This window comes from Stenella coeruleoalba (genome assembly GCF_951394435.1).
Source record: "Stenella coeruleoalba genome assembly, chromosome: 19".
Classification (NCBI taxonomy): Eukaryota; Metazoa; Chordata; class Mammalia; order Artiodactyla; family Delphinidae; genus Stenella; species Stenella coeruleoalba.
Window position 1 is genome coordinate 9,575,479 of NC_137165.1, and position 25,677 is coordinate 9,601,155.

Consider the following 25,677-nt stretch of genomic DNA (forward strand, 5'->3'; position numbering starts at 1 on the left):
GGCAGATGATAAGTCAGTGTAACAGGTGGAGTGCAGGGCTGGGGTCTGCCCTGGCACTCAGGGCACGGCACATTCCTGATCTCATTCAGATGCTGTGTTCTGACACTTCCAGGAGTTTAAACCCCAGAGAAAGTGGAATCAAGGAAAGCAAATCGGAGCTAGATACAGGAGATAGAGTAAAGTGTATGGAGAGAGTGATGGAGGAGTAGAAGAGACAACAGGAATAAGGAGAGACAGTTGGGAGGGAGGAAGAAAAATGGCTGGGACGGTGGGAGAAAGAGGTCGATTGAGAGAGGATGGAAAAGGAAGGAGAGAGACACAGGACACGAGTGGGTACTTCACACTGGAGCCTGTGTGTGTTGATTTGCCTAGAAATTAATCTTTGGCCCATTTGATCTCAGAACCAGTTGTAGCCCTTCCTAAGCTCTGCCCTATGTCATGGGGAGTTGATCCCTGTGGACTTTTGTTTTCAAGCTCCTGTGTTCACTGCCTTCTGGCCTGGTGCAGCCCACAGTAGGTAAGAGATTGGAGGGCAGGAGAAAGCCAGAATATTTCTTCCCTCTCTCTGCGTCCAGCTCCTACTCTACAGGCCCACTTTGCTTCCAGCTTCTGGAGGGAAAGCTTGGACCCCTGAGCTCCAGCAATGCCATCTCCTCCCTTTGTCCCGTCACTGTTTTTGTCAATATATGAGAGTCTCAGGTACAGAGGATTGAATTAATGACACAGTTCTTGGTACATTATCCTCACTGATCTCTATCTTATCTTGTTTTTATTTAAAAAGTTATTCTCTTTTATTTCCACACCCATTTCTCATTTGTCCTCCCTCAAAAGACAACCATTCCAATGTATTTAATGCTCACCTGCAAAACATGACTTTTTTTGTGTGCACACATTTTTAATTTATGTAAATAGCAACTGGTTACATATTTCAATCTGATCTTACTTATTTTCAGTAAGCACTATGTTTTAAAAACCCATTCAGGGAATTCCCTGGTGGTCTGGTGGTCAGGACTCTGAGCTTCCATTGCAGGGGGCATGCGTTCGATCCCTGGTCAGGGAACTAAGATCCCACAAGCCTCAGGGCGCAGCCAGAAAAATAAAAACCCCATTCATGTTCTATGATTATCAAAGTTATTGTTGTATAATTAATCTATTGCATTATTTATTTATTGCATAATTTATTGTTGCATTATACTCCACAATGTCAGTCATCCCATTGATAAGCACCCACGTCACCTCCACTTCCCAACCACAACAAATAACGTGGCAGTGAACATTTTCACACAAGGCTCTTTATGGGGGATATGTCTCTGCCTCTGCCTAGGTCTTTGTCTTTATTTCTATCTATCTCCATGAGCAGAATTGCTGAGTCATAGGGTATACTTACACCTAATTTGACTAAGAGTTACCAGCTTGCTCATAAGAATGACAATCACAGTGTCCAGTTCCATCAGCAGTTTGGGAGGGTTCCACTACCACCATACCCTCTCAGGCAGCATCCACCCAGAGCAGGATAGTTAAGGGTATGCATAGTTAAGAGCCCAAATTGCCTGAGTTTGAGTCCCAGCTTTGATATTTACTAACTTCGTGCCGTTGGGAAAGTTACCTAAGCTCTTTGTGCCTTGTTTGTGCCTTGTTTGTGCCTTCTCATCTGTAAAATGAGAAGTGAGATAATAATAGTATCTACATCTTAGGGTTTTAATGAAGATGAATAATGTAATAGTCACATCGTGCTTAAAATAGAATTGAATACAGTTAATTGTTTTTGTTTTTTTAAAACAGCTCTATTGAGATATAATCGACAAACAATAAACTGCACATATTTAAAATGTACAATTTGGGGACTTCCTTGGTGGCACAGTGGTTAAGAATCCGCCTGCCAATGCAGGGGACACGGGTTCGAGCCCTGGTCTGGGAAGATCCCACATGCCGCGGAGCAACTAAGCCCGTGCGCCATGACTACTGAGGCTGCGAGCCACAACTACTGAAGCCTGCACACCTGGAGCCCATGTTCCACAACAAGAGAAGCCACCGCAATGAGAAGCCTGCGAACTGCAATGAGAAGCCCGCGCACTGCAATGAGAAGCCCACGAACCTCCACAAAGAGTAGCCCCTGCTCACCACAACTAGAGAAAGCCCACATGCAGCAATGAAGACGCAACACAGCAAAAAAAAGAAAAAGAAAAAAATTTTTTTTTATGAAATAAAATGTACAATTTGGTAAGTCAAAAGATTTTTTTAATTGATGTATAACTGACATGTAACATTAATTTCTGGTGTATAACATAATGATTCTATATTTGTATATATTGCGAAATGATTACCACAGTAAGTCAGGTTAACATCCGTAATTTGATAAGTTTTGACATATGTATACACCCATGAAACTCTCCCCAGAATCAAAATAATGAACACATCCATCACCCGCAGTGTTTCCTTGTACCTCTTTGTAATTCGTCTCTTCAGCCTCTAGGCAACCACTGATCTGATTTCGGTCATTATGGGCCAGTTTGCAGTTTTTAGAATTTTATGCAAATGAAATCATACAGAGCGTACTCTTTTTGTCTGGGTTTCTTTTACTTACTGTAATTATTTTGAGATTCATGTATGTTGTTGCGTGTATTACGAGTTCATTCATTTTTGTTGGGAAATATCATTGATTTGATTATCCATAGTAATTAGTTTGATTATCCATTCACCTGTTGATGGATATCTGGGTTATTTCCAGTTTGGGGCCATTACAAATAAAGCTGCCAGGAACATTCAGATACAAGTCTTTGTAAGGACATGTATGCTTTTATTTCTCTTGGAAAATACCTAGGAGTAGAACGGCTGGATTATATGATAGGTATGTGTGTAACTTTTGTTTTTTTTTGTGAGTAAACCAGGCTTTTTCTGCTCACAAGGTCATTTCTGAGTTGCAAACAATTTTTCCCTATATTTCCCCCACTCAGTCTGGGCTGCCACAATCAGACAGACAGAAAGTGCCAGGACACTTTTTTCTTGCATCTGTAGTGGAAACCTTAGCAGCAGACAGTAGTGTGTAATTTTTTATGAATCGGCCAAACTGTTTTCCAAAGTGGTTGTCCCATTTCACATTCCCACCAGCAATGTCTGAAAGTTCCAGTTCTTCCACACCCTCACCAACACTTAAGATGGTCAATCTTTTAAAATTCAGAATGGGCTATATGAGATTTTAATCAAATGACAATTTGCTTCGATTTCTAATATTTCTCAGTTCAGTAGGTGAAAGGTGATATCTTACTGCAGTTTTCTGTGATTACTTAACGGCTCGGAGCATCCCTTTAAACACTTGTTAGCACTTTGACCGTCTTTTTTCTGCAGATTCCCTCCTTGTATTCTCTGCCCATTTCCTCTTGGAATATTTTTCTTGTTGATGGGCAAGACATTTAAACAAATAATATCAGTTCTTTGTCAGATTTGGACATTGCAAATATTTTCTCTTGTTGTATCGGCTGCCTATTAATTTTTCTTCGGTGAACTTCATTTGATAGAAATCCTTAAATTTGGTGTAATCAGAATGACCAATTTTCCCTTTAGGGTTTGTGATTTTGAAATTTTGCATATGTTCTTTTCCATCTCTGCATCACAAATTCACCTTTTCTTCCAATAACTTTATAGTTTTACTCTTGATATTTAGCTCTTTTGAATCCATCTAGAGTTCATCCTTGTTTTGGGTGTTAGGGATCCAATTTATTTTCCTCATATTGAGCCACATTTACCACATGTCCGATTCTGATATATACAAGTGTCTGTCTCTGGTATTCTGTTCCATTGGTGTATCTGTCCTTGCACTAATACTATACTGTTATTGTTGCTGGATGCTTTGTAGCAAGTTTAAATTTCTGGAAGGGCAAGATCCCTCTTGTTACTCTTACCACTTAGTGTCAACTTTTTTTTTTAATTAATTAATTAATTAATTTAGGCTGTGCTGGGTCTTAGTTGCAGCACGTGGGATCTTCATTGTGGCATGTTTAGTGAGGGATCCTTAGTTGTGGCATGTGCACTTCTTAGTTGTGGCACGTGAACTCTTAGTTGCAGCGTGCATGTGGGATCTAGTTCCCCGAGCAGGGATCGAACTTGGGAGCGTGGAGTCCTACCCACTGGACCACTGGAGAAATCCTCCCTCTCAGTGTCAACTTAACCATTTGTGTTTTTTTGTTTTTTTTCTTATTGCTCCAAACAAATTTGAGGGTAAACTTATCAAGATCTTTCAAAAACCCTCCCCCAAAACAAAAAACAACCACCAGATGAATTTTTATGGGTAATATATCAAATTGTAAGTTATTCTGGGGACAAGTGATATCTTTATAATGTTAAGTCATCCCATTTAAGAGCATGGACTATCTCTCTGTTTATTCAAGTCATCTTCTATGTTTTTTAGTAGAATTAAATTTTTTCTTCCACTGAGGTCTTATGAATACTTGGTTTCCTAGATGCTTCATAATTTTTGTCAGTGATGCAAACTGAGTGTTTTTTTTGTTTGTTTGTTTTTTTGTGATACACGGGCCTCTCACTGTCGTGGCCTCTCCCGTTGCAGAGCACAGGCTCCAGACGCGCAGGCTCAGCGGCCATGGCCCAAGGACCCTGCCGCTACGCGGCATGTGGGATCTTCCCGGACTGTGGCACGAACCCGTGTCCCCTGCATCGGCAGGCGGACTCTCAACCACTGCGCTACCAGGGAAGCCCGTAATGTATTACTCTTTAAAAACATTTTTTACATTTGGTTAAGTAATATTTTATTAATGATGTTTGCATCTGTATTTATAAATGAAATGGGCCTATAATACTTATATTACCCTTAACTGATTTCAGAGGCAAGAGTAACGTAGCCTCAGAAAATGAGTTGGTCACTTTTTCACTCCTTCTCCAGATCTGTATCTCAAAATGCACTCCAGGCTGAATCATAGGAGATTATCTGGACCAGCATCCTGTTTCCCAAGCAGGCAAAATATTATCATTCCTATTTTATAGATGAAGCAATTGAGGCCCGAGAATAAATTCCTGAATGGGGTGGAATTGGAACCTGGAATATTTTAACTGCCTTGGGTGTATAACTTCTTGGTCTGACCAGTAAAATCATCACCAGTGACCTGTATAATAATGAGTTTTTGAGTTATAATACATAATATTAAAATAACATTGCAAGTTTCCAGAGTTCACTTATTTATCCGTTTTTTTCAGAACTCAAAACATATTTTCCCATAGAAATAAACAAGTTGGTAGGGTTTCCACATCAGGTTGCCTACCTCATATGGTGTAGGTCCCCTAACCTGATCCAATATTCCAACCAAATTTGATCTTTCAAATTCTTCCACTGTAACTTCTGGACTCAACATCTGTCATCACCCTTATATGCCAGCCTCTTCTCTGAATGCTCCTTTCTGAAACCTGGCTGTCTTGGAAGACACACTTCCCTGGCAGCCCTTTTCTTAAATTAAATTAAATTATTTTTTGCCACGCTGCATGGCACATGGGATCTTAGCTCCCCAACCAGGGATCAAACCTGCATCCCTTGCAGTGGAAGCACGGAATCTTAACCACTGGACCGCCAGAGAAGTCCCAGCAGCCCTTTTAATAAAGGCCTATTTTTGGTCCTACTTCATATACCTCAGGGTCTGGAGCTGGGAGTACTGATCCTCAATGCTACTTTAGACCATTATTCTTCCTTCATCCTTCGAAATCCTCTGCTCCTATGACGTTCATCTCTGGAAGTAAATTGCCCACTACCTCTAATTGTTGCTGGGGTCTTCCAGCCTGATCCTTCACCCACGTTCACTGACAACTTTAGCACCTGGCTCATCGTCTTCCTCTTTACACCTATGTTCTCATCATCATTGCTGTTGACTTCAAAGCCCACCAGGGTACTCCACCGACTTACAGTCTCTCAGCCTTCAGTCTCCTCTCCAGTGACCTTTCTCTTCAGCCCACCCTCAGGCCCCTACTCATGGCTCTGTCATCTCCTAAAACACCCTCTTCCAGTTTCTGGAATTCAAGCCTTGCACCTCTTATGATCACCTCCTAGCCTTCCGGGTCATCTACTCACGTATCCCTACTCCTTTCACTTCATGGAGACCTTGAAATCATTGACCCAATCAGTTTTTCACTATCCACCGACACTGACTTCTTTTTATGTTTACTCTCTTTTATACCCAATTTATATCCATGATCTAGCACATAATCACTCTCATGCAAATACTTTAAAATCCCTTCTCTCTCTCTGTGTTTTTTTTTTTCTTTTATTTTGGATTCTCAGTTCCCTGACGAGGGATTGAACCCAGGCTACACCAGTGAAAGCCCAGAATCCTAACCACTAGTCCACCAGGGAACTCCCCCTTCTCTCTCTTTTTAGCAAAATCCAAATCCTGATTAATTCCAACCATCCATCCACTTGCTCCTTGGACCCAACTCTTTACTTGAAGGCTACTAGAGCAAAAACTCCACAGTGATGCTGACGGGTCACACTTTAAATCAGTGGTTCTTAACTGGGACCAATTTTGCTCATCCCCTCACTGGGACATCTGGCAATGTCTGGAGACATTTTTAAAAATTTTTACTTTAGTGAAGTGTAGTTGATTTACAATGTTGTGTTCATTTCTGCTGTACAGCAAAGTGATTCAAATACACATACACGTTGTTTTCCATTATGGTTTATTACAGGATATTGAATATGGTTCCCTGTGCTATACAGCAGGACCTTGTTGTTTATTCTGGAGACATTTTTGATTGTCACACTGGGGTGTTGGGGAGGGTTCTACTGGCATCAAATCAGTGGAAGTAAAGGGTGCTGTTAAATATCCTATGATGCACAGGACAGTCACCCATAATAAAGAATTATCTGGCCCCAAGTATTAACAGTGCCGAGGTTGAGAGATCCTGCTTTAAGTTAATACAACAAGTCTCAAAGGGACAATCGACACAGGGTCTTAGCACTTGCTGTTCCCTCTACCTATAATATGGTTCTCCCCTGGTTGGCTCATTATTTAACAGTCCCTTCCTAGAAAGGTCTCCCTGACCTCACTCTGGAGTGGACCCAACCTCATCCAACACATTACCCTATTTTATTGCCTTCAAAACATGCACCATTTTTATGTCTTTATTGCCAGCCTCCTCCCTCTAGAATCTAAGTTACCTGAGTGCAGTGTCCTCTTGTTTTTTGTTTTTCTTCTCTTTGGCTGCACTGCCTGGCATTCAGAACTTCCCTGACGAGGGATTGAACTCGTGCCCCCTGTAGTGGAAGCGCGGAGTCTTAACCACTGGACCACCAGGGAAGTCTGCAGTGTCCTCTTGTTTATAGCTGTAGCCCCCGTGTCAAGCATGGTGCCTGGTACATTACATAAGGACTCAGAAAATTTCTACTTGTCAAACAAGTGGATGAAAATCTTGTTAATTTGCAATTTAATCATTCATTCATCAACTATTTATTGGTGATAAAATTCAGACACATCTCTGCCCTCTTGGAACCTAACAGTGGGGAGACTGACATAGAGTAAATAATCACACAAGGTAAATAGTTTCTAACCATGATAAGAGCTTTGAAAGTAAAGTACGTGTAGCGGTGAGAGCATTCAGCAGGTGATCTGACTCAGCCTGGGATGGGGTAGTTAGGCCAGGCTTCCCAGGAGAAGTAATATTTGAGCTGAGAGCTGAAGGATGAGTCGGTTAGCAAGGTAGCGGGAGGTTGGGTGGGGTAGATGGAGATGAGCACCCAGGCATAGAGAACAGAGTGCAAAGGCACTGTTGTGGGAAGGCACATAGCACAGTTCAGGAAGTGTGGCTGACGCACAGTCTGGTAAGCCACAGTGTGGCATTTATTAGCCAAATCCAGCGCAGCAATAGGAGCAAAAGTGTGCCATTGGAAGTTTTAAGGATTTTAAACAGGAAGTGACAAGATTTAAGTTTATTTGGGGAAAAAAAAGTCACTTCCGGAGAATAGATTTTAGAAGGACCAGGAGGGAAGCAGGGAGATTGGTTTGGAGGCAGTTGCAGTGTCCAGGCAAGAGGTGATGGTGGCTTGGCCTGAGATGCTCTTAACTTGGAGGGGAGCTGGATATACTTACGTAATGAGAAACATGGAATTTCTGAGCTGGAAAGCACCTGAAAAAAAAAAAAAAAGAACCTCACCATTAATCAAAAGGTAGAAAAATTAAAATGAATAATAAAGAGTTCATTAGGGCTTCCCTGGTGGAGCAGTGGTTGAGAGTCCGCCTGCCGAGGCAGGGGACACGGGTTCGTGCCTCGGTCCGGGAAGATCCCACATGCCGCGGAGTGGCTGGGCCCCTTAACCCTGGCCGCTGAGCCTGCGTGTCCGGAGCCTGTGCTCCGCAACGGGAGAGGCCACGGCAGTGAGAGGCCCGCGTACCGCAAAAAAAAAAAAAAAAAAGAGTTCATTAAAGTCTGCATTTTATAGAAAAGCAGGTTAATTAGCTGAGCATGAAGGACGCTTTAATATTTTTATTGAATAAAAGAAGGAAAGACTTACAGAGAAATGTTTGAGAGGGAGGAGCAAAGACGGGAAATGTGAGAGAGTTGAGGTGAAAAAAGGAGAGAGAAAAATTAAATGAGAGACAGAGTAAGAAAGGTGTGTGAGCCTGAGCGGTGTCAGGAGGTTGGAGAGGAAGATTGGGAGGAAACTGGACAAGGCGGTGGCAGCGATGTGCACTCAGGAAGATGCAAAGAAAGGCTACTTGGTGATGCTGGGCTCCAAGGGGGCTGGAGATAGGGCACAAAGGTAGACCAAAAGAGTAGGAAGTAAAATAGGAAGCGGAAGAGACAGGAAGGGGAGATGATAACAGATGAGGGAGGAATGAATAAACGGGGGGTGCTTGGAGGAGATGTGTGGAGAAAGGATGGGGCCATACATAGCTCGGGGAGAGTGAGAGAAGAAACTTGAGGGCGAGGTGGCAATCTGAGGGCTGAATCAAAGGCTACATTAGAGCCAGGTGTTCTGGAGGACAGAATGGTGAGAGGGTGGGAGAGGGCACATAAAGGGTCAGGTCCAGGCTCAGAATGAGGGAGAGAAATGTGTGCAGGGCTGGGGGAGGAGGAAGAAGGAAAGGTGGAGGACAAGTTGGAAAGACTCCAAGGGAGCGGAATGATGGGTGTGGCCAAGACTCTGACCCTGGCTTTACCTCGCTCCCACCCTCTGCTGCCTTCTGGCCTCAGCGGTTTCTTCCTTCTGCTACAGGGACCCTTGAGGCGGGATGGGATAGTGAACGCTGGGAGGTGGGGTGCCAACGGCCCCGCCATTAAGTCATGTCAAGCAGGGATCGGAATAGGGGCCAAGGAGATGGGGGGTGTTGGGGCGCCATGCCTGGAAGCCGGGTGTCTGTTGGAGGGCGACAGCGGCGAGGGGTGGGTGGGTGCTAGGAGGTAGGTGGCTTTGGCGGTGGAGACTCCAATAAGGCTGCTGAAGTGGGGAGTTCTGCAGGATTGGAGCCAGAGCCCTTGAAGGTGGGATCGGCTAGGAAAAGAGAAAAAGAGCAGAGGGTTGGGGCGAAAGTAGGGCGGGACAAAGAGCGCCCAGAGTAGAACCCGAGAGTCCCTGCGTGGGGGAAAGGTGGAGCCAAGGCAGGTCTGGGGCATCCCCCCCCCGCTCCGGCTCCGGCGCGCTCTTAGAGCACCTGTCGGGGAGAGGGGAAGGGACATCCTGGTGCCCGAGGGACCTCCGGTCCAGAGGGGCTTTCGGAGCTTGGGACTCCCGAGAAGACTCCGCCTCCTCCCCTCCGGCGGTCCAAGCCCGGCAAGTGAAGGGGCGTGACCCTGGTGCTCAGGTTTCTTCCTCCTCACCTGGGCCAGGAGGGGTGGGGGCCAGAACTTCCGGCTCAGGTGAGTGTCCCTTCGGTGACGTCAGGTCATCCTCGGCCGCCCCTCCGGTCCCTCCCCGCCTCGCGCTCCCGGTGCCCGCGGGGGCGCGCCCCCGACGACCTACATATACTCAGGTGCGCCGCACCTGTCCGCCCGCACCTGCCCGCTCACCGCTGAGCGGCCTCTCATCGCACAGCAGCCTTGGGCCGACAGCCCAGGATACTCTGGGGACTTCCAGCACCCGGGACCGCGCCCACACGGCCCCTCCACCTTTTGTTTGGGAAGGGTCGCCGAGCGCCGAAGGGAACTGCCGGGTCTTCGCGGATTGCTTTTGTCGGCCACCAGTCCTGTTCCCTCTGCTGTGAGATCCTCGCCCCGCCGGAGGGGTAGATTTGTGTTTACTTCGGTGACAAGATTTGCAAGCACTCGGCCAAAAACTTTTTTGCCTCTTTGGGGGACAAAACTCGCCAGCCCGGCGCCTCCCGTCTTTTCTGAGGGAGGAAATGGCCAATTCGGGCCTGCAGCTGCTGGGCTTTTCCATGGCTCTACTGGGCTGGGTGGGCCTGGTGGCGTGCACCGCCATCCCGCAGTGGCAGGTGAGCTCGTACGCCGGCGACAACATCATCACCGCCCAGGCCATGTACAAGGGGCTGTGGATGGACTGCGTCACGCAGAGCACGGGCATGATGAGCTGCAAAATGTACGACTCGGTGCTCGCCCTGCCTGGTAAGGCCGCGGGACCGACGGGGCGGACGCGTCCAGGGCCGAGGTCGCGGGGTGGGCGCGGGCCCCCGCCCCAGGCCACACGGCCCGACGCCCAGGGTTGCCGGCGAGGGCGGGCGGAGAGGAGGAAGCGGAAGCGGTCGGGCTGGGGACGCCGCGGGCCGAGATTCTGGGGCTGCACGTGCGCGCCTCCGGGGCCGGCTGCGCCCCTCTTCGCCTGCGGACCGGCCTAGTCTTCGGGCTTGGCGGCCGGCGGCCCAAGCACCTCCCGGGAAGCCGAGTCCTGGGGCCGGGGCGGGGCCTTCCCCTCCCCCCACCCCGAGGAGGCCACGGCCTCCGCCATCTCCCGCCCTTTTCTCTGACAAAAGGCGGCGCGGGCTGGAGGCCTCGGAGTTGGGTTGGGGCCCGCGGGGTCGGACCGAGGGCCGAGGAGTCGTGCACCCTGTCAGTCCTGGGGCGCCGCCTGCGGCTTCTAATCTTATCGGCAGATTAGCCGAAGCCACAAACCGTGGCCTCGATAGTGGGGTCAGAGCTGGGACGAGGGCCGGGATCTGCGGGCGGCGTCGGGGCTCCGACCACCGCTTCCGGGGCTCAGGCCACCACCTCGGTTCCTCTTCGATGTACCCTTTCACCCTTTCCCCTCCCCGGGGCAGTTTCGTCGAAACCCTGGCGCCCCGGGCGGATCCTAGAGTCGAGAGGGCGGGGCGGAGCGGGAAGGCCCGCGGAGTCGGGAGGGGGCGGGATCCACCCGCTCTGGCCCGGGACTTGGGCGTCGAGGGGGCCCCAGGCCTGCGGCGAGTGGGTGCAGCCGGCGACTCAGAGGCTGGAGCCATCCGAGGGCCGCTGGCATTTCCATCAAGGACGGCATCCTTCCCCCTTTCCTGCAGCGGCCTTGCAGGCCACCCGAGCCCTAATGGTGGTCTCCCTGGTGCTGGGCTTCCTGGCCACGTTTGTGGCCACGATGGGCATGAAGTGTACAAACTGTGGGGGGGACGACAAAGTGAAGAAGGCCCGTACAGCCATGGCCGGAGGCATCATTTTCATCTTGGCAGGTGAGCAACAAGTCCAAGGTGGGCCCAAGGACTCTCTTCTTGCCCATCCTGGAGGGGTAAGGGTGGGCACGGTGTTGGTTTGCAGGGAGCTCACAATATCTCAATCCTCATTCTTTCTCCAGGTCTTGCTGCCTTGATAGCTTGCTCCTGGTATGGCCACCAGATTGTCACAGACTTTTACAACCCGTTGGTCCCCATGAATGTTAAGTAAGTAAGGGAGCCCTGCCTCCTAAGGGGTCTGGGGTCGGAAGAGGCAGGCCAGGGTTTCTGACCCCAATTCTCTCTCCACAGGTATGAGTTTGGTCCTGCCATCTTCATTGGTTGGGCAGGGTCCGCTCTGGTCCTCCTGGGAGGTGCACTGCTCTCTTGCTCCTGTCCTGGGAGTGAGAGCAAAGTTGGGTACCGTGCACCCCGCTCCTACCCTAAGCCCAACTCTGCCAAGGAGTACGTGTAAGCTGGGAATGCCCTTACCCCAGCCTGGCAGCCTAGAGGTGCCCCCAGACATCTGAAAGGACCTGGGGCAGAGAGCTCAACCCGTGGGCAGGGTGCCGAGCAGAAGCCTGCGGTCACTCTAGCCCAGCACACCATGTACAGTTCCCTGGGGTGTTGGGTGGCAGGGAGACAAAAAGGGGGAGGGTGTGCTTTTTGTACAGTAATAAAAATATGTTTTGGAAAGTAGACTTTTTTCCCTTGGGGCATCTGCTTTCTTCCAACCCAGATCCTTGCAGAACCTAAAGTGTACCTACTTCAGTTAAAAAAACATTTATTGAGCACCAATGGTGTGCAACGGTGTCCCAGTTCCACCATTTCAGTCATGCAGTCCCCGACACTTTTGACTACTGACTCTAAACAACTCATGTTCTTGGCTTCCCTCATCCCCGCCCAGCCTCCAATCCTATCCACTCGCAACTCTTGCTTAAATAGCAACCAAAGAGCTTTTGTTTTTAATTTAAAAATTAAGATTTTATTAGGCTTGGGGGGGGTGTCACCTTCCCTTATGCCCCCATTCCACTTTCTCTCCTCACTGGAAGCTGCTCCCTGTCTCATGGGTCACAGGGCACGGCCTCCACAGACACAGGGAACAAAGATGGGGCAGAGACAGGCTAAGGCCAATGCAAACAATGGAAGGATGGTTATGGGCCCAAGGTCTCCCTCTTCCTCCAATTAGTCTAGTCACATCTCCTTGCCAGTTAAACATCTAGGTCATCATCTGGGTCTTCTTGGTCCAGGTCATCGTAAGCATCTGGCTCATAGAAAATGTGACTGGTAGCCTGGCCCAGCCCAGGGCACAGTAGCGCCTGCTGTCTGAGAAGACATAAAGGGAGATGGGTGCTGGTGAGGGTGGGTAATGGGTCATATCTGGATACCCTCTTTCCTTGACAGTGACTCCCTCTTTGGCCTCCATGTTTTCTTGGTCTAAGTCCCTTTGTGTGACCTCGTTTAGTTAGCACGGAAGCACCACCTGGTACAGGGTAGATACTCCTATACTGCTCTCATAATAGCCTAAGTTCTTAGCAGCTTGAGGGCAAGGATCCTGCCGAAGTCTTGCTTCACCTGCCCACACACTGGGCACAGGACAACAGGCATCTACTAAGCCTTTATTAACCTGCCTCTACCATACCCATCTAGCTTCCTATCGTCTTAGCACCACTGCCTGGAGACCGGGCCACTTCCCCAGGGTCTGGTCTGGCTCAACCCAGGCCCAGATTACTCTAGGGATATCTGTGGAGCTGGGACCCAAGGCTCTAACGGAGAGAAAAAAGACATAAAGGACCTTTGCCATTGCTGGGGTTTGGGTGGGTAGAGAACTCCTCCCCAGACGTGCCTCTGGAAGTGGACTTCAGCCCCTATAAAGTCTAAGAGGTTAATCAACAACCTGCTGTTGCCCCACCTCTTAGGCCCAGATGCTGGGCTCAGCTCAGGGACCCGGGCACTGAGGCCCCAACCTTACTTTTCTGAGCTGAACTGGAAGGGCAGGGTCAGGCTATCTTTGGCTTCTCTCTCTTTCTTGGACAGGCGAAGGTTAAAAGTCAAATGAGTCGTGGGGTCCATCTGTAGAGACAAAGGATGCTGCCACTCTGCCCCATCACTGAAATCCCCGACCCCACCCCCAACCTCTGCAGTCTTTATCCCCCTCTCTCCTTTTTCCAGACTCCAAACTGCATCCCCTTGTTCCGGCCCTGGCTCTCTTAGATACCGAGGGAACACGAGGATCTGGGTAAGGCTGGGGCTCTAGGGGCGGCCCCCCTTGGAGCTCCAGGCTGAAGTCAGGAAGGATGGAGAACCACTGAGTCTGGGGAGAAGAAAGAAGAGTATTAAGAAGGTTTTTTTTGTCTTACTGAGCAAACCAGAGAACCAGGACCTGCCGCCCCAGCTCCCAGCCACTTATGTAACTGGCTACTTCCAGCTCTTGTTCTCCTTTTTCATCTCCTGGAAGGCAGTGTCTTTCATTGGTTAAGCTCACAGGATCTAAGCTTTCCAGGCTACAGAATGGGGATAATAAAACAATCTACCTCACAGGGCAGCTGTGAAGATACAACGAGGGCAATGCTCAAACCACGAGAGCCTAGGGAAGTGCTCCATCGCATCAGCCGTTTTATTGCTCTTCCTCTCTGACCCCAACCTCCAGTTCTCCTGTGCTTCTGACCTGGTGGGTCAGGCGCTGTTGGGGTCTCCGATAGAGGATGTGGGCTGAGGCCTGGCCCATCGCACCGCTCAGGGTCACCTCGGTCTGAGCAAGGCTGCTCAGCACTCCCAAGGGGCCTGGGCCGTGAAGCTCTTCATGCAGCAGGCCCAGCACATGCACCTGCTCTCCTGGGGAGCTGTCACCTGGAGAGGGACAAGAAAGGTGGTGCACGAAGGGCAGTAGGGAGCATTCAGGGGAGGCCTGGGATCAAATAGTGAAGAGGAAAAAAGGAAGGAGAGGGCCACGTTCCCTCAGAGCTCTGCCAGGATCCTGACTGACCTCGGCCAGTGTCACTGCCCTGCTCTGACCTCTTTCAGCCCTCACCTTTGAAACACTTTCTTATTCCAATGCACATCGAATCAAGGCACTGCTCTGACATCATTCCACAGGAGCGCCTCAAGGCCTTCAGGATGGAATCCACACTTTCAGCATCTGTTCTCCGCTTGTTTTCCAGCCTCATCTCTTACACACTGAACCATCTGCAGTGTCAGGAACTTGCCAAGATCCCAGTCAGTGCCTTAGATCCCCTCTTTCCTTCCCTCCCTTTTTAGCAGCATTTACAAAGCGTCAGGCACCGCACTAAATACTTGCATTTTTAGGTTGGACTGTATGAAATTGCTGACATTTGATCATATCTGATCTACAAAAAAAGCAATTCCAAGTGGTTCATCTTCATACTATAAACTCCCTCCTTCCTTGGCTTTTACTGAGGAAACAGAAGCACTGTGAGACCAAGCACCTGCATACCGAGCTGGGTATCTGACTCTAAAGCCCATTCTAGTACCCACTGTACTTTAGGGCTAGTCCCAGTGCCGCCAGCTGGACAAAATGGCCCTTGCTCTTCAAGACATTCCTTCCTTAAGGTACTCTGTGCATGTTCCTTTATCATCATGGTCCTTATCAGACTGTCTAGTAATTGCTGGTTTACTTGTCTATACCTTTACGGAATTTTGAGCTCCTGGAAGGCAAGGACCTGACTACAGTTAGCCTTTATTTTTCCATTATCTAGAACTCTACCTGATACAGTGTATGTATGCGTATGTTTGTTGAATGAATGAATGAGGGAAAAAAAAACTTGGAAAAGAAAAAAAAGAGTAATTAGATAGCATTATGAAGAAACCAAGAACTAGAAAAAGGCTAAAGCGATGGAAGAAAGTCCAGTTGGAGATCCCTGATATGTTTCCTGTTAGGGTGGAAAGGGGCACATCCCTTGGCAGGGGGAATTTATGGTGGGAAGAAATGAAGGAAGAGTCTCACCATGGCAGGAGTCCTGATGGCTCAGAGTGTGCAGGGTCTGGCAGAGTGTGGTGCAGGGAAGGTGAAGCAGCAGCCAGCTGAGGGAATCGAGAGCAACAGTGACAGGGCCAGGATCTGTCCTCCTGCACAGGGCCCTCAAGGCTTCCAGGGGACCCCCAGGAAGGGTTTCCCCAGTCTCTGACCAGTTGAGAGGGTCTCTAAAGAGGTCATGGTAAACCAGCCTGCAAAGGGAAAGGGAAAGGCATGATCCTACTGCCCTTCCCCCTAATCTCCAAATTCAGCTTCTGATCTTTGTGGCTTGTTTCTCAATTTTCACTAATATCCTAAACATTAGTGAAAAGTTTTTACTGAGAAGTAGAATACAGTAATTGAGAGCACAGACTTTGGCATCAGGCAGCCCTGAGCTGCAAGCTTGGTTCTACCTGTCCAAGGTCACCTAACTGATACGTTACTTCACCTCTGTAAGACTCGGTTTCTTCATTTATAAAATAGGAATACCAACCTCCTGACAGCACAGTACTAAGTGATGCCTAAAGTGTATCATTCTCGAATGGATAAAGAGAAAAGAGAGGACCTGAGACATGGTTCCTGCCTGTAGGACAGCTTAGAGAAGGTCAAGAATCAAGTCCTGAGGTACTAACTACAGATTACATAGCGATTCAGGAAAAGAGACTGGCATGGACTAGAAATCCTGGGAAAGCTTCACAGTGGTAGAACTTGTTCCCAGACATCTCCTTTCTATCTTCTGCTTCTCTTGTGAATGCCATCTTTACAGCATCACCTCTACTATAACAGCTGATACAAAATTAGGGCTCAACAGACAGGTGTAAACTGTTATTATCCACTTAGCTAACCAGACCAGGAAGTAATCTTTCTTAACCACCCAACATGGGTGGATTCAGGTACCTCCTGATCTGGCTGCTTTCCTCTACCCCACATCAGTCTGTTAAGCCCTGGAAATTCTACCTGCTAAAGTCCTTTTACGTTTGTCCTAAACTCTCCATCCCTACTGCCACTGTCTTTAGCCAGGCCTCTGTCGCCTCCTACCGCTATTCTCTAAGATTCACTGGAACAGGAATCATGTCGGCTTCATTCACTGCTCTAGCCTAGCTCAGCTCCTGGTTCACAACTAGTTCTTAACCGGTACTTATACATCTGAGTGAACCTGCATTACTGCAACAGCCTTCCCACCTGGTATCCCTATCTCCTGGCTGCCCCCTCCTAACCCATTCACCACACTGTGGTCACTGGACGAGTCTTTCTAACAAGTATGATGTTATCACTCTCCTCCCAAATTTTCCTTTTCGTGCTCTGTTAAGACCTTTTACTACCAGGTACCTCTCTCTGTCTGACCTCAGGAAGCTCTTCCATCTCCCATGAACAGGTATGCCTTCCATACCTCTCTAATTTTGCATAGACTGTTCCTTCTGCCTGTAGGACAAGTCCCTGTGTACCCTGCAGTTAGTGCTGATGCATGTTGATCACCAGATTCTGAATAACTCAAAAGGCAGCACACGTTTATTCTTGTTCTCCAGTCCAGCCTCTAGTGCTAACCTGTACTGTCGGCCTTTTATTACTCTGTTCCTCTCATCTTCTATGGTCCCTGCTTTGGATTCTCCAGATACTACTCTTCATCATTCCTCTTACTAATTCCTACCTCTTAAAAAACCCATATCCATTCGATGAATAAGTAGCTGCTACTACATATCAGGTTTGCCTCTGTTGCTGGAAGGGGAGTTCCTCAGCAACAGAGGTCCCAAATTCAATTAAATCTCTTCCAATTTGTACTTACCGGCTGTTGATATTGGAGTCAAAACCTTCACGAAACTCTTCTTCGCTCACTTCACAGCCCAGGATGTGGACTTGCTCCCCACTGAGGCAGAGATGAGGGGGAGTGTCAAAGAGTGGGGCCCAGGCTCCCTTCTCGGGTAGGACAGCGAGACACTGCGGGATACTCACCACAGTGCAGATTTCTTGATAAGCGCCTTCAAGAGGCTGCGCCCCTCCCACTCCACGGAGTCTGGGGAGAGCGAGGAACGGAAAAACAGCCTGAGAACACTGAGGTTTTCGCATTCGCGAACCGGTAACGGCCTCCACCCCTGGCCTCTTACCCACGGCCCTTCCTCTCCACTTCCGCCCCTTGGGCCCTGCTCCTGTGTCTGTGACCCTCACCCCGCAGCAGCACCAGGCCACCAAGAGCCAAAAGCGACTCCAGCATCTCCAAAATGCGTCGCGTCCCTCTTCGGACGCCCTCTGATGGCGTCACTACCCATTGCCCCGCCCCTCCACATGGAAGGGGCGGGGCATCCACGATCTCTCCCACCACTAAGACCTGGCGTAACCTGGCGTGAGTGGTGCTTAAGTTCACTATCCCAGGAAGGCTCACGCGGATCGACCCCTCCTGAGCCCTGGTGCACAGACGCAGGGACGACGCCCCTCTCTACATTTTTACCGTGACTAGGGCGGGAAGAGCCGTTGGGGCAGTTGTCTGTGGGAGGGGCAAGTGGCCGCGCAAGCCCGCCCGACTGTCGGAGCCTCTGGCGCAAGTGACGTCACTCCGCCCCGCCCATGCAATTCGAGGCGGGCCTGCTTTGCCCTAGGCCCCGCCCCAAAACCACCCTCCGCGCATGCGCGATACTGGGGCCTTGTTCGGAGCACGCTCCACTTTCCTTATCCCCACCCCCGAAGACAGAGTAGGGGGAACTTCAGCCCCGGTGAAGCGAATACACGTCACCACCGGAAGTAGTGTCAGAGGGGAAGAGGAGGGGGGAAGAAAGAAGGAGGGAGGCCTTTGGGCGGTAAAATGGCGCCTGTCAGAGTGGGAAATCCAGCTGCAGAGGCTGCAACCCCGCTTCCTAGCGGCTGAGGCACCCCCGACCTCGGGGAGGGGGAGGCCGCTCCAGTCCAGCCATCCGCGCCCTTCGGCTCCCCCTCCCCTCCTTCCCGACTCCTTGGCTCAGCCGGTCCGTTCGCCGCCACCGCGGCCCTGCGCCCGCCGCTGCCCCCGCCCGCCCCTTTCCCGCGGGCAGCCCCCTAGCGCGCCTGCGCAGCGGGCCACCCTCCGCTTTCCCCTTCCCCTCCCCCTTCCTTCTCCCTCCCTCCCTTCTCCCTAGCCCCCTCCCCCACAGCCCCCTCCCCCAATTCTCCATCCCCTTCCCTCCTGGTCTCGGAGGACCCCATCGTAGCCCGACCTGTCTCGGCCCGCAACCTCCGCGAATTCGTCGGTGCCACTCCCCGCCCATGTGGGCCCCCGCGGGCTGCCCACGCCTGTCCCCCAGCTCCCCGTTCCGCTGGGCTTTCCCCTCGTCGTGGGTGGCTTTCTGAGCCGCCCGCTCCGTGCCCCTCTCTGCAGCCTCTCCTGCCACTCGGGGCCCCCGTTCCCCCTCCCGGTGGCGGGGGGCTGCCCCCGGGGGGCTGGCGGAGCTGGGCCGCGGGGGCCCCGGGGCCGGCGGTGCCGGGGTCATCGGGATGATGCGGACGCAGTGTCTGCTGGGGCTGCGCACGTTCGTGGCCTTCGCCGCCAAGCTCTGGAGCTTCTTCATTTACCTTTTGCGGAGGCAGATCCGCACGGTGAGCCTGGGTGGGCGCTGGTGGTGGTGGGGACCTCTGTCAGCGGTGCTCGAGGGTTTTTGGAAAGTCTCGGGCCTCTGTTTGGGCCTAGAGACTGAGCCCCGGCGGCAGCTTTTATCGCTAGAGAATTAGAGCACCCGTCGCTGGGCATGGGGTGGGACGGGGAAGAGGAAGACCCTTGTAGTAGAACCGAGATGGTGGAGAGGGGCTAGATGGGAAAAGGATTTGGCAACTCTTGGGGGCTAGGGTGATGGGTGGGGTGCTCTTTAAGAAAGCTAGAGTTGTTGCTAAAGAAGCCGAGGGGCGGGGAACACCTGTTTGATGGCAGCAGGTCTGTTGATGTGGGCTTGTGAAAGACCCTCCTATTATTTGGAACCTCCGTGTGTGTTTGGTCTCATAACAAGGGAGAGACAGGCTCATGTGCCAGGGGTGGGGGTGGGTGGGGGGCGTATGTCACCAACAAGGATGGGAATGTGGGAAAAGCCCTGGGTGTGAAGGAGAAACCCCTGCAGTTCAAATTAAGGGAACTCTTCCAAAAAGGTCCTGAAAACTCATTTCATAGTGTGAGTGTGAATATTTGGGTTTATTAAGACTTTGAGATTAAAAAAGATGCATTTATCATTGGCATCTTTGGAAGGGAGCACATTAAAGTTTGGGTGTCCCTATCAGAAGACGGTGCTTGTCAGTTTAAGGTTTGAATCTGAGGGCACGCTTCTCAGATTGTTTCTCCAGGAGACCCCAGCATTGTGAGGGATACTGTGGGGAGTGTATCTCTGGGTTTCCTCCCCCATAGCTTTTCTCCAAGGTCAAACCTCCTTAGGCTAACATCATTTAATGTGCTCTGTGTTCTCACCATCACGGGGGAGAATCCTCTGAAGGAGTCTGGGGAGGATTCAGTGAGCTGGGGTGCAGAGGGTCTCCAGTCTGTACTCTGGCATACCTCAATAAAACATGAAGGAATAAAACCAGGTAGGGGCTGCCTAGGTCAAGGAACTTCCAGAAAGCCCCGAGTGGTAGTGGTGGTTGACTTACTGATTTGGGGAATGGCCTTGGATTCAGTGTCTCCTTTACTACTCCACTCCTTCCACTTCCTGATTTAGGGTTTAGGGTGAGGATTGTTTCAGGGTGGTCATGGTTGTGGGCAGGGCTGTTTCCCTGAGATAAGGGTTAGGAGCCAAGAAGAATCGGGTCAGAGATACGGAGATGTTTGGGGGACTAGCTCCTGGGATTTTCCTTACGTGTTAGCTGCTGTCCTCTCTTCCTGGCCTTGCTCCGAGCATCTCCCCTTCTTCCCCTAACATAGCAGTTTTCTGTTCTGGGTGCAGGGATGGGCTCCAGCCCATGCAGAGACTGGTTCCTTGCAAAATTGCTCTCCTCTGGGCAGCACTGACCCCACAGCCTTTTGTCTTCCCTTCCTTCCTTTCCAATCTGGTTTCTCCCCCCACCCCCTTTCTGGCAGATGCTTAGAGCATTCCCTACATGCCCCGCATGTGCAACCCGAGATAGCAGGGCAGGACACCCGAGCTGTTGCAGCCCTCATCGCAGCCCCGAGAGAAAAGAAGGGCACATGCCTTGGGATTAGGGGGAGAGAGCCCTTTGGTTTGCACGTGGAGAGCCTGGTTCGTGAGGCTTGGGGCCTAGGGACGGACTGTGCTTAGAAGAAAAAAGCAGAGGAGGGAATTGCCAAGCTTTGCATGGGAGAGATTTGAGTGCTGGAAACAGGAGCCTCTAGAGAAGGCTTGGAGAAGCTGGAAGGCCGAGATGGTGATGTCCTTGTCCCTTCCTCACCTCCCACTCACAGCCCTTACTTCACTCTGGCTTTCTTGATACTCTTATCGGTCTGCCTGGTGAGTGGGGCTTTCCAGTGTTCTCTGCCTTGCCCTGGGTACCAGGATAAGGAGGCTGTTCAGAGGGCTGAGGTTCTCTACAACTTGTGACTTGGCTAGTAGAGACAGAAATGGACAGGTGGCTGGTTAAAATAGGCCTGGTGGCCCCCAGCCAGAGGAACTTAGCTGACCTGACAACCCCTGGATTCCCTCATTCTCTATTCCCCTTAGTGACCCAAGGACCTCCCCTCCTGACTCCTACGCCCTGTCCACTAAGGAATCTGAGGCCCTCAGCTCCCAACAGGAGGTGATGAGAGGTGTCACAGAGAATTCTTGAGGTGGAGGTGGGGAGGGCCACGCATTTCTTTGTTCCATGTAGCAGGATAACATCATGGTTAAGAGGGCACGTTCTTGGATCAGACTGCACAGGTACAATCCTGCCTCCACCATTTCATTGATTCTAATGTAAGTGACCACCCTTGCTATAGTGTTCTAGGAATACAGCCACGATTGTGACAAAATCCTTGCTTTCATTCTAACTGGAGGGGCAAACTGCTACATAAGACAATTCCTAGCTGTGGGGTGTTAGGCAAAGTATTTAACTTCTCCAAGCCTTGGTTTCTTTGTCCTTAAGATGTAGATGATATTGTTATTATTAGGGTTGTTCTGAGGATTAAAGAAACAACCCTAAATTACACTATGCCCAGTGTATGGTAAATGTTCAACAAGTGCTTCCGATTACTAGTGGGGAAGATTTCCTTGTCAAGGGTTCTAAACCTCTCTCTTGCTATTCCTAGGTAATTCAGTACCAAACTGTTCGATATGACATCCTTCCCTTATCTCCTGTGTCCCGGAATCGGCTAAGTGAGTATGCTGACTGGGAGGAACCCTAGCTGAGGTAGGGTTCAAGGTCTTGGCTGGAGGTTGGTTGGTGTTACCCCTTCCCGTTGTGGTTCAGGCCAGGTGAAGAGGAAGATCCTGGTGCTGGATCTGGATGAGACACTTATTCACTCCCATCACGATGGGGTCCTGAGGCCTACAGTCCGGCCTGGAACGCCTCCTGACTTCATTCTCAAGGTGTGTGGGGCTGGGAAGTGATGGAATGGTTACGTCTGTTATTCTGCTCAATTCTTTGCCAGTCCCAGAGCATCTCATCCCTGGCTGTGTTCTCTGGCAGCCTGAAGGAGGGAAGCAGGCAGTGGGAGGGTGGGGGGTATCCTTTAGGCCTGTGTTGTGGTGCTCAGGACTTCTCCCAGCCCTGCTGTGTTCCTCTACAGGTGGTAATAGACAAACATCCCGTCCGGTTTTTTGTACATAAGAGGCCCCATGTGGATTTCTTCTTGGAAGTGGTGAGTTTGCAGAAGCTGAAGGCAGCTCTGTGATGAAGCAGTGGTTTTAGGGCTCAGGGAATTTAGAGGATTTGGAGGAAGTAAGGGATCAGGAGAAATGGGTAAGGGCAGTTTTGGAGAGGGGAGGTTGTAGGATGCTCAGAGAATGGCTTTCGATAGTTTGGGTTCATTTGTTTTGCTGATGCAATTCTATTCTTCCACAGCCTTCCCGCTCTTTTTTTTTTTGCGGTACGCAGGCCTCTCACTGCTGCGGCCTCTCTTGTTGCGGAGCACAGGCTCCGGACGCGCAGGCCCAGCGGCCATGGCTCACGGGCCCAGCCGCTCCGCGGCATGTGGGATCCTCCCGGACCGGGGCACGAACCCGCGTCCCCTGCATCAGCAGGCGGACTCTCAACCACTGCGCCACCAGGGAAGCCCCTTCCCACTCTTTTGTTCTTGCATCTGTGAATCTTAAGGGTGTATGGTGCCTAAGACTCTTGAGTTTGAGGACAGTTTCAGAATTTTGTGTCCTCAGAGACATTCAGTGTTGTTGGAAGTCCTGAAGGACTCTGCTAGAGTCTTAGTAAAAGGGATCTATATGTCTGAATGATCATCTCTTCTGACACCTTCCTCTCCTCCAATCTCTTTCAGGTGAGCCAGTGGTACGAGCTGGTGGTGTTCACAGCAAGCATGGAAATTTACGGCTCTGCTGTGGCAGATAAACTGGATAATAGCAGAAGCATTCTCAAGAGGAGATACTACAGACAGGTAAGGGGCTAGCGTCCAGGTCTAAGAGTGAGGCTTGGGAGGCAGGCCATCAGGGAGGGACCTGAGTTTAAGGCAACTGCCCTGGAATGGAACCTTCTGAGGGTGTGGGGGAGGCATACTGTATAATCCCTTTTGTGAGAACTGGCTGCCTGTGGGCATTGTTGGGATTGGGGGAGCAATCACAGAGGGCGAGTCTCCTTTTGATGACCAGCTCACCCTGCCTTCCAGCACTGCACTTTGGAATTGGGCAGCTACATCAAGGACCTCTCTGTGGTCCACAGTGACCTCTCCAGCATTGTGATCCTGGATAACTCCCCAGGGGCTTACAGGAGCCATCCAGGTACAGGGGACGGTGGTGAGTCTGGCAGGACTAGGAAGTGGTTCTGAGTAGGTATTTTGAATGCATGGAGCTGGGATTCCCTGGTTTACAGTAGGTCAGGATGCAAGTTGTTTCTCTTTTAAATGAGATGTTCCCCGCCCCGCCATATCCATTTCATAAATCAGATTTCTCATATCAAATTGCTTCAGGTACACACAAGGCAGTAAGTTTGACTAGAAGCCTCGCCCTAGTATGAAATACGGTGATTAAAATTTTATTTTATTTTGAAGAATAAATCAAGGAGGTTTTACTTAGGTCATTCAGTTTGCGGAGGGGATATATATTTTAAAGTAATGAAACCCACCCCCAAATAAAAGGAAAAACACCCTATCTCTCTTGAATCCTTTGTTTCTTCTCATGTGCCTTTTCACCCACTCTAGACAATGCCATCCCCATCAAATCCTGGTTCAGTGACCCCAGCGATACCGCCCTTCTCAACCTGCTTCCGATGCTGGATGCCCTCAGGTAAGGGAAGCTAGACACTTAGATTTCTGAGGAGAGAAGCGGGTGGGGGATCCCAAGAAGGAATAAAAGTTTGTCCTGTTTTACTTTACTTATCTCTTTTCCCTTAAGAATATTACTTTTGAACAAGGTCTTTTTAAAACTCATCACTTTTAGCCTTTGGGTTTTGGGCAAACTGAACCTGTCTCATGTGAAAACGGTGATCCTTTCCACCCCACGTCTTCCGTGAGGCTGCCTTACACTAGTGTGAGGATATCAACATAAGGACTCTACCAATGCAAGTTATTGTTGTCCCAGGTTCACCGCTGATGTTCGTTCTGTGCTGAGCCGAAACCTTCACCAACATAGGCTCTGGTGACAGCTGCTCCCCCTCCACCTGAGTTGGGGTGGGGGGGAAAGGGAGGGTGAGCCCTCGGGATGCCGTCTGGTGCCCTGTCCACTGGTGAGGACTGCCTGGGCAGGGTCTGCCCCTCCCACCCCTCTCTGCCCTGGGAGCCCTGCACTCCATATGGAGTCTGGATGGACACAAGGGCCAGATTCTCAAGCAGCCTCACTCTTAACTTCGTGTTCGCACTCCCTGGAAACCCCAGACTGGGATATAAGCGGAGGCCTAGGAGAGCCGCAACAGTGTCTGGTGGAGAGACAGGACTGGCCAGAGTGGGAGACAGACATTCGGTAATCCGGGAGGCTCAAAGAGAAGCCAAGCCAGCTTTGTTGTGATTTGTTTTTTTAAAAACTCTTGTACAAAACTGATCTAATTCTTCACTCCAAGGGCTGGGTTGTGGGTGGGAAACTGGGATTTTGGGCCACTGGATTTTCCCCAAACTTGTCCCCTCCCTTTCTATTTTCCCTTCTTCCTAGATTCCCTCAGACCTGTAACCAGCTTTCTCTCTTTTTTTTTCTTTTCTCTCTTTTAAACCATGCATTATAACTTTAAAACCAAGGCTGCCCTAGGTCCTTCTCTGGGGTTTTGGGAAATGAAGGGAGGGGTCTGTGTTCACACCCACCCTGTCCCCTAGGCAGAAGGAAAAGAGGGTGCTGTAGACCCGAGGGGTAGGGGGAATGGTGGTGGTAGCTTTCCCTGGTGGGAAGGGACTTAGTGACAGGATGGGCGCCCTTGTCGGGGAGTGAAAGGACAACTGTGTGTCCTGAGGGAACGTGAGCTTCAGTGCGGTAGGACGGAGAAATACGAAAGGAGAGACCTGGGCGCCGGCAAAGCCAGCATTTCGTCTAGGGGGTTGACGTGAACAAGCTAAGCAGACGCTGCCCCTGAGCGGCGTGGGGCGGGAGGAGGGAGGGTGCTCCACGCCACCGCCGGGCAGGCCGAGCACCGGGGCTCCACCTCCCCAGCGCTTTCCTCCCCGAAGCCTAAGCCGGCTCTACTTCCTCGCAGCCGCCACGTGACGCCCCGCCCTTCTCCGAGATCACATGATTCTCGGGTACAGACAGTGCAGTATTCTTCCGCGCTGACGTAGTCCTTACTTTTCGGACCTCCTCTCTAGTCCCTATTGGTCCACTCACCCCTGGAACCTAAGCGTTCCGTGCGTCTCTCCAAACATACGTTTCGTTTTTGCCCTCTATTTCCGGAGACCACTTCCTCCGCTTGGGTACTACTTTGTTTTGGTGTCAACGGCCGCCTTCAACGTACCAACACGTTTCGTGAATAGCTCTCCTTGTAATTATCTGCTCTTTTTCCTGTACGTTATTTCCGAAAAGAACTTTTGGAGAGCCAAGTCTCAAATTACGGTTACCATCTTCCAGCCATTTTCATCATTATCTTCCTGGGGGGAACTCGGAA

The 25,677-nt window shown here is 50.3% G+C and overlaps 3 protein-coding genes across 4 annotated transcripts; 2 read left to right on the plus strand and 1 right to left on the minus strand.

Annotated features, from left to right (window-relative positions):
• The first annotated feature begins 10,117 nt into the window (after positions 1–10,117).
• On the plus strand, positions 10,118–12,287 carry CLDN7 (claudin 7). Its single transcript, XM_079903696.1, has 4 exons — positions 10,118–10,554; positions 11,439–11,603; positions 11,726–11,810; positions 11,895–12,287. Exons 1-4 carry the CDS (start codon positions 10,332–10,334, stop codon positions 12,055–12,057), a joined length of 636 nt encoding a protein of 211 aa, XP_079759822.1. The 5' UTR covers positions 10,118–10,331; the 3' UTR covers positions 12,058–12,287.
• Positions 12,288–12,541: 254 nt separating this feature from the next.
• On the minus strand, positions 12,542–17,854 carry ELP5 (elongator acetyltransferase complex subunit 5). 2 transcript variants are annotated; one of them, XR_013825122.1, is made up of 9 exons: positions 17,719–17,839; positions 17,506–17,566; positions 17,339–17,419; positions 15,547–15,767; positions 14,251–14,432; positions 13,801–13,896; positions 13,555–13,655; positions 13,378–13,450; positions 12,542–12,908 (listed from the first exon to the last, which is right to left on the minus strand). XR_013825122.1 is itself a non-coding variant. In XM_079905616.1 (8 exons), the coding sequence occupies exons 1-8, from the start codon at positions 17,762–17,764 to the stop codon at positions 12,794–12,796; spliced, it is 903 nt and encodes a 300-aa protein (XP_079761742.1). In that variant the 5' UTR covers positions 17,765–17,854; the 3' UTR covers positions 12,546–12,793. The 2 variants fall into 2 exon arrangements, 1 of the variants encoding a protein (XP_079761742.1); XM_079905616.1 differs by lacking the exon at positions 13,378–13,450 and having other exon boundaries at positions 12,546–12,908; positions 17,719–17,854.
• A 178-nt stretch (positions 17,855–18,032) lies between these two features.
• On the plus strand, positions 18,033–25,374 carry CTDNEP1 (CTD nuclear envelope phosphatase 1). The gene is made up of 8 exons (XM_079905617.1): positions 18,033–19,116; positions 21,740–21,806; positions 21,901–22,019; positions 22,220–22,291; positions 22,922–23,038; positions 23,267–23,378; positions 23,798–23,882; positions 24,177–25,374. Exons 1-8 carry the CDS (start codon positions 19,015–19,017, stop codon positions 24,235–24,237), a joined length of 735 nt encoding a protein of 244 aa, XP_079761743.1. The 5' UTR covers positions 18,033–19,014; the 3' UTR covers positions 24,238–25,374.
• Positions 25,375–25,677: the final 303 nt, after the last annotated feature.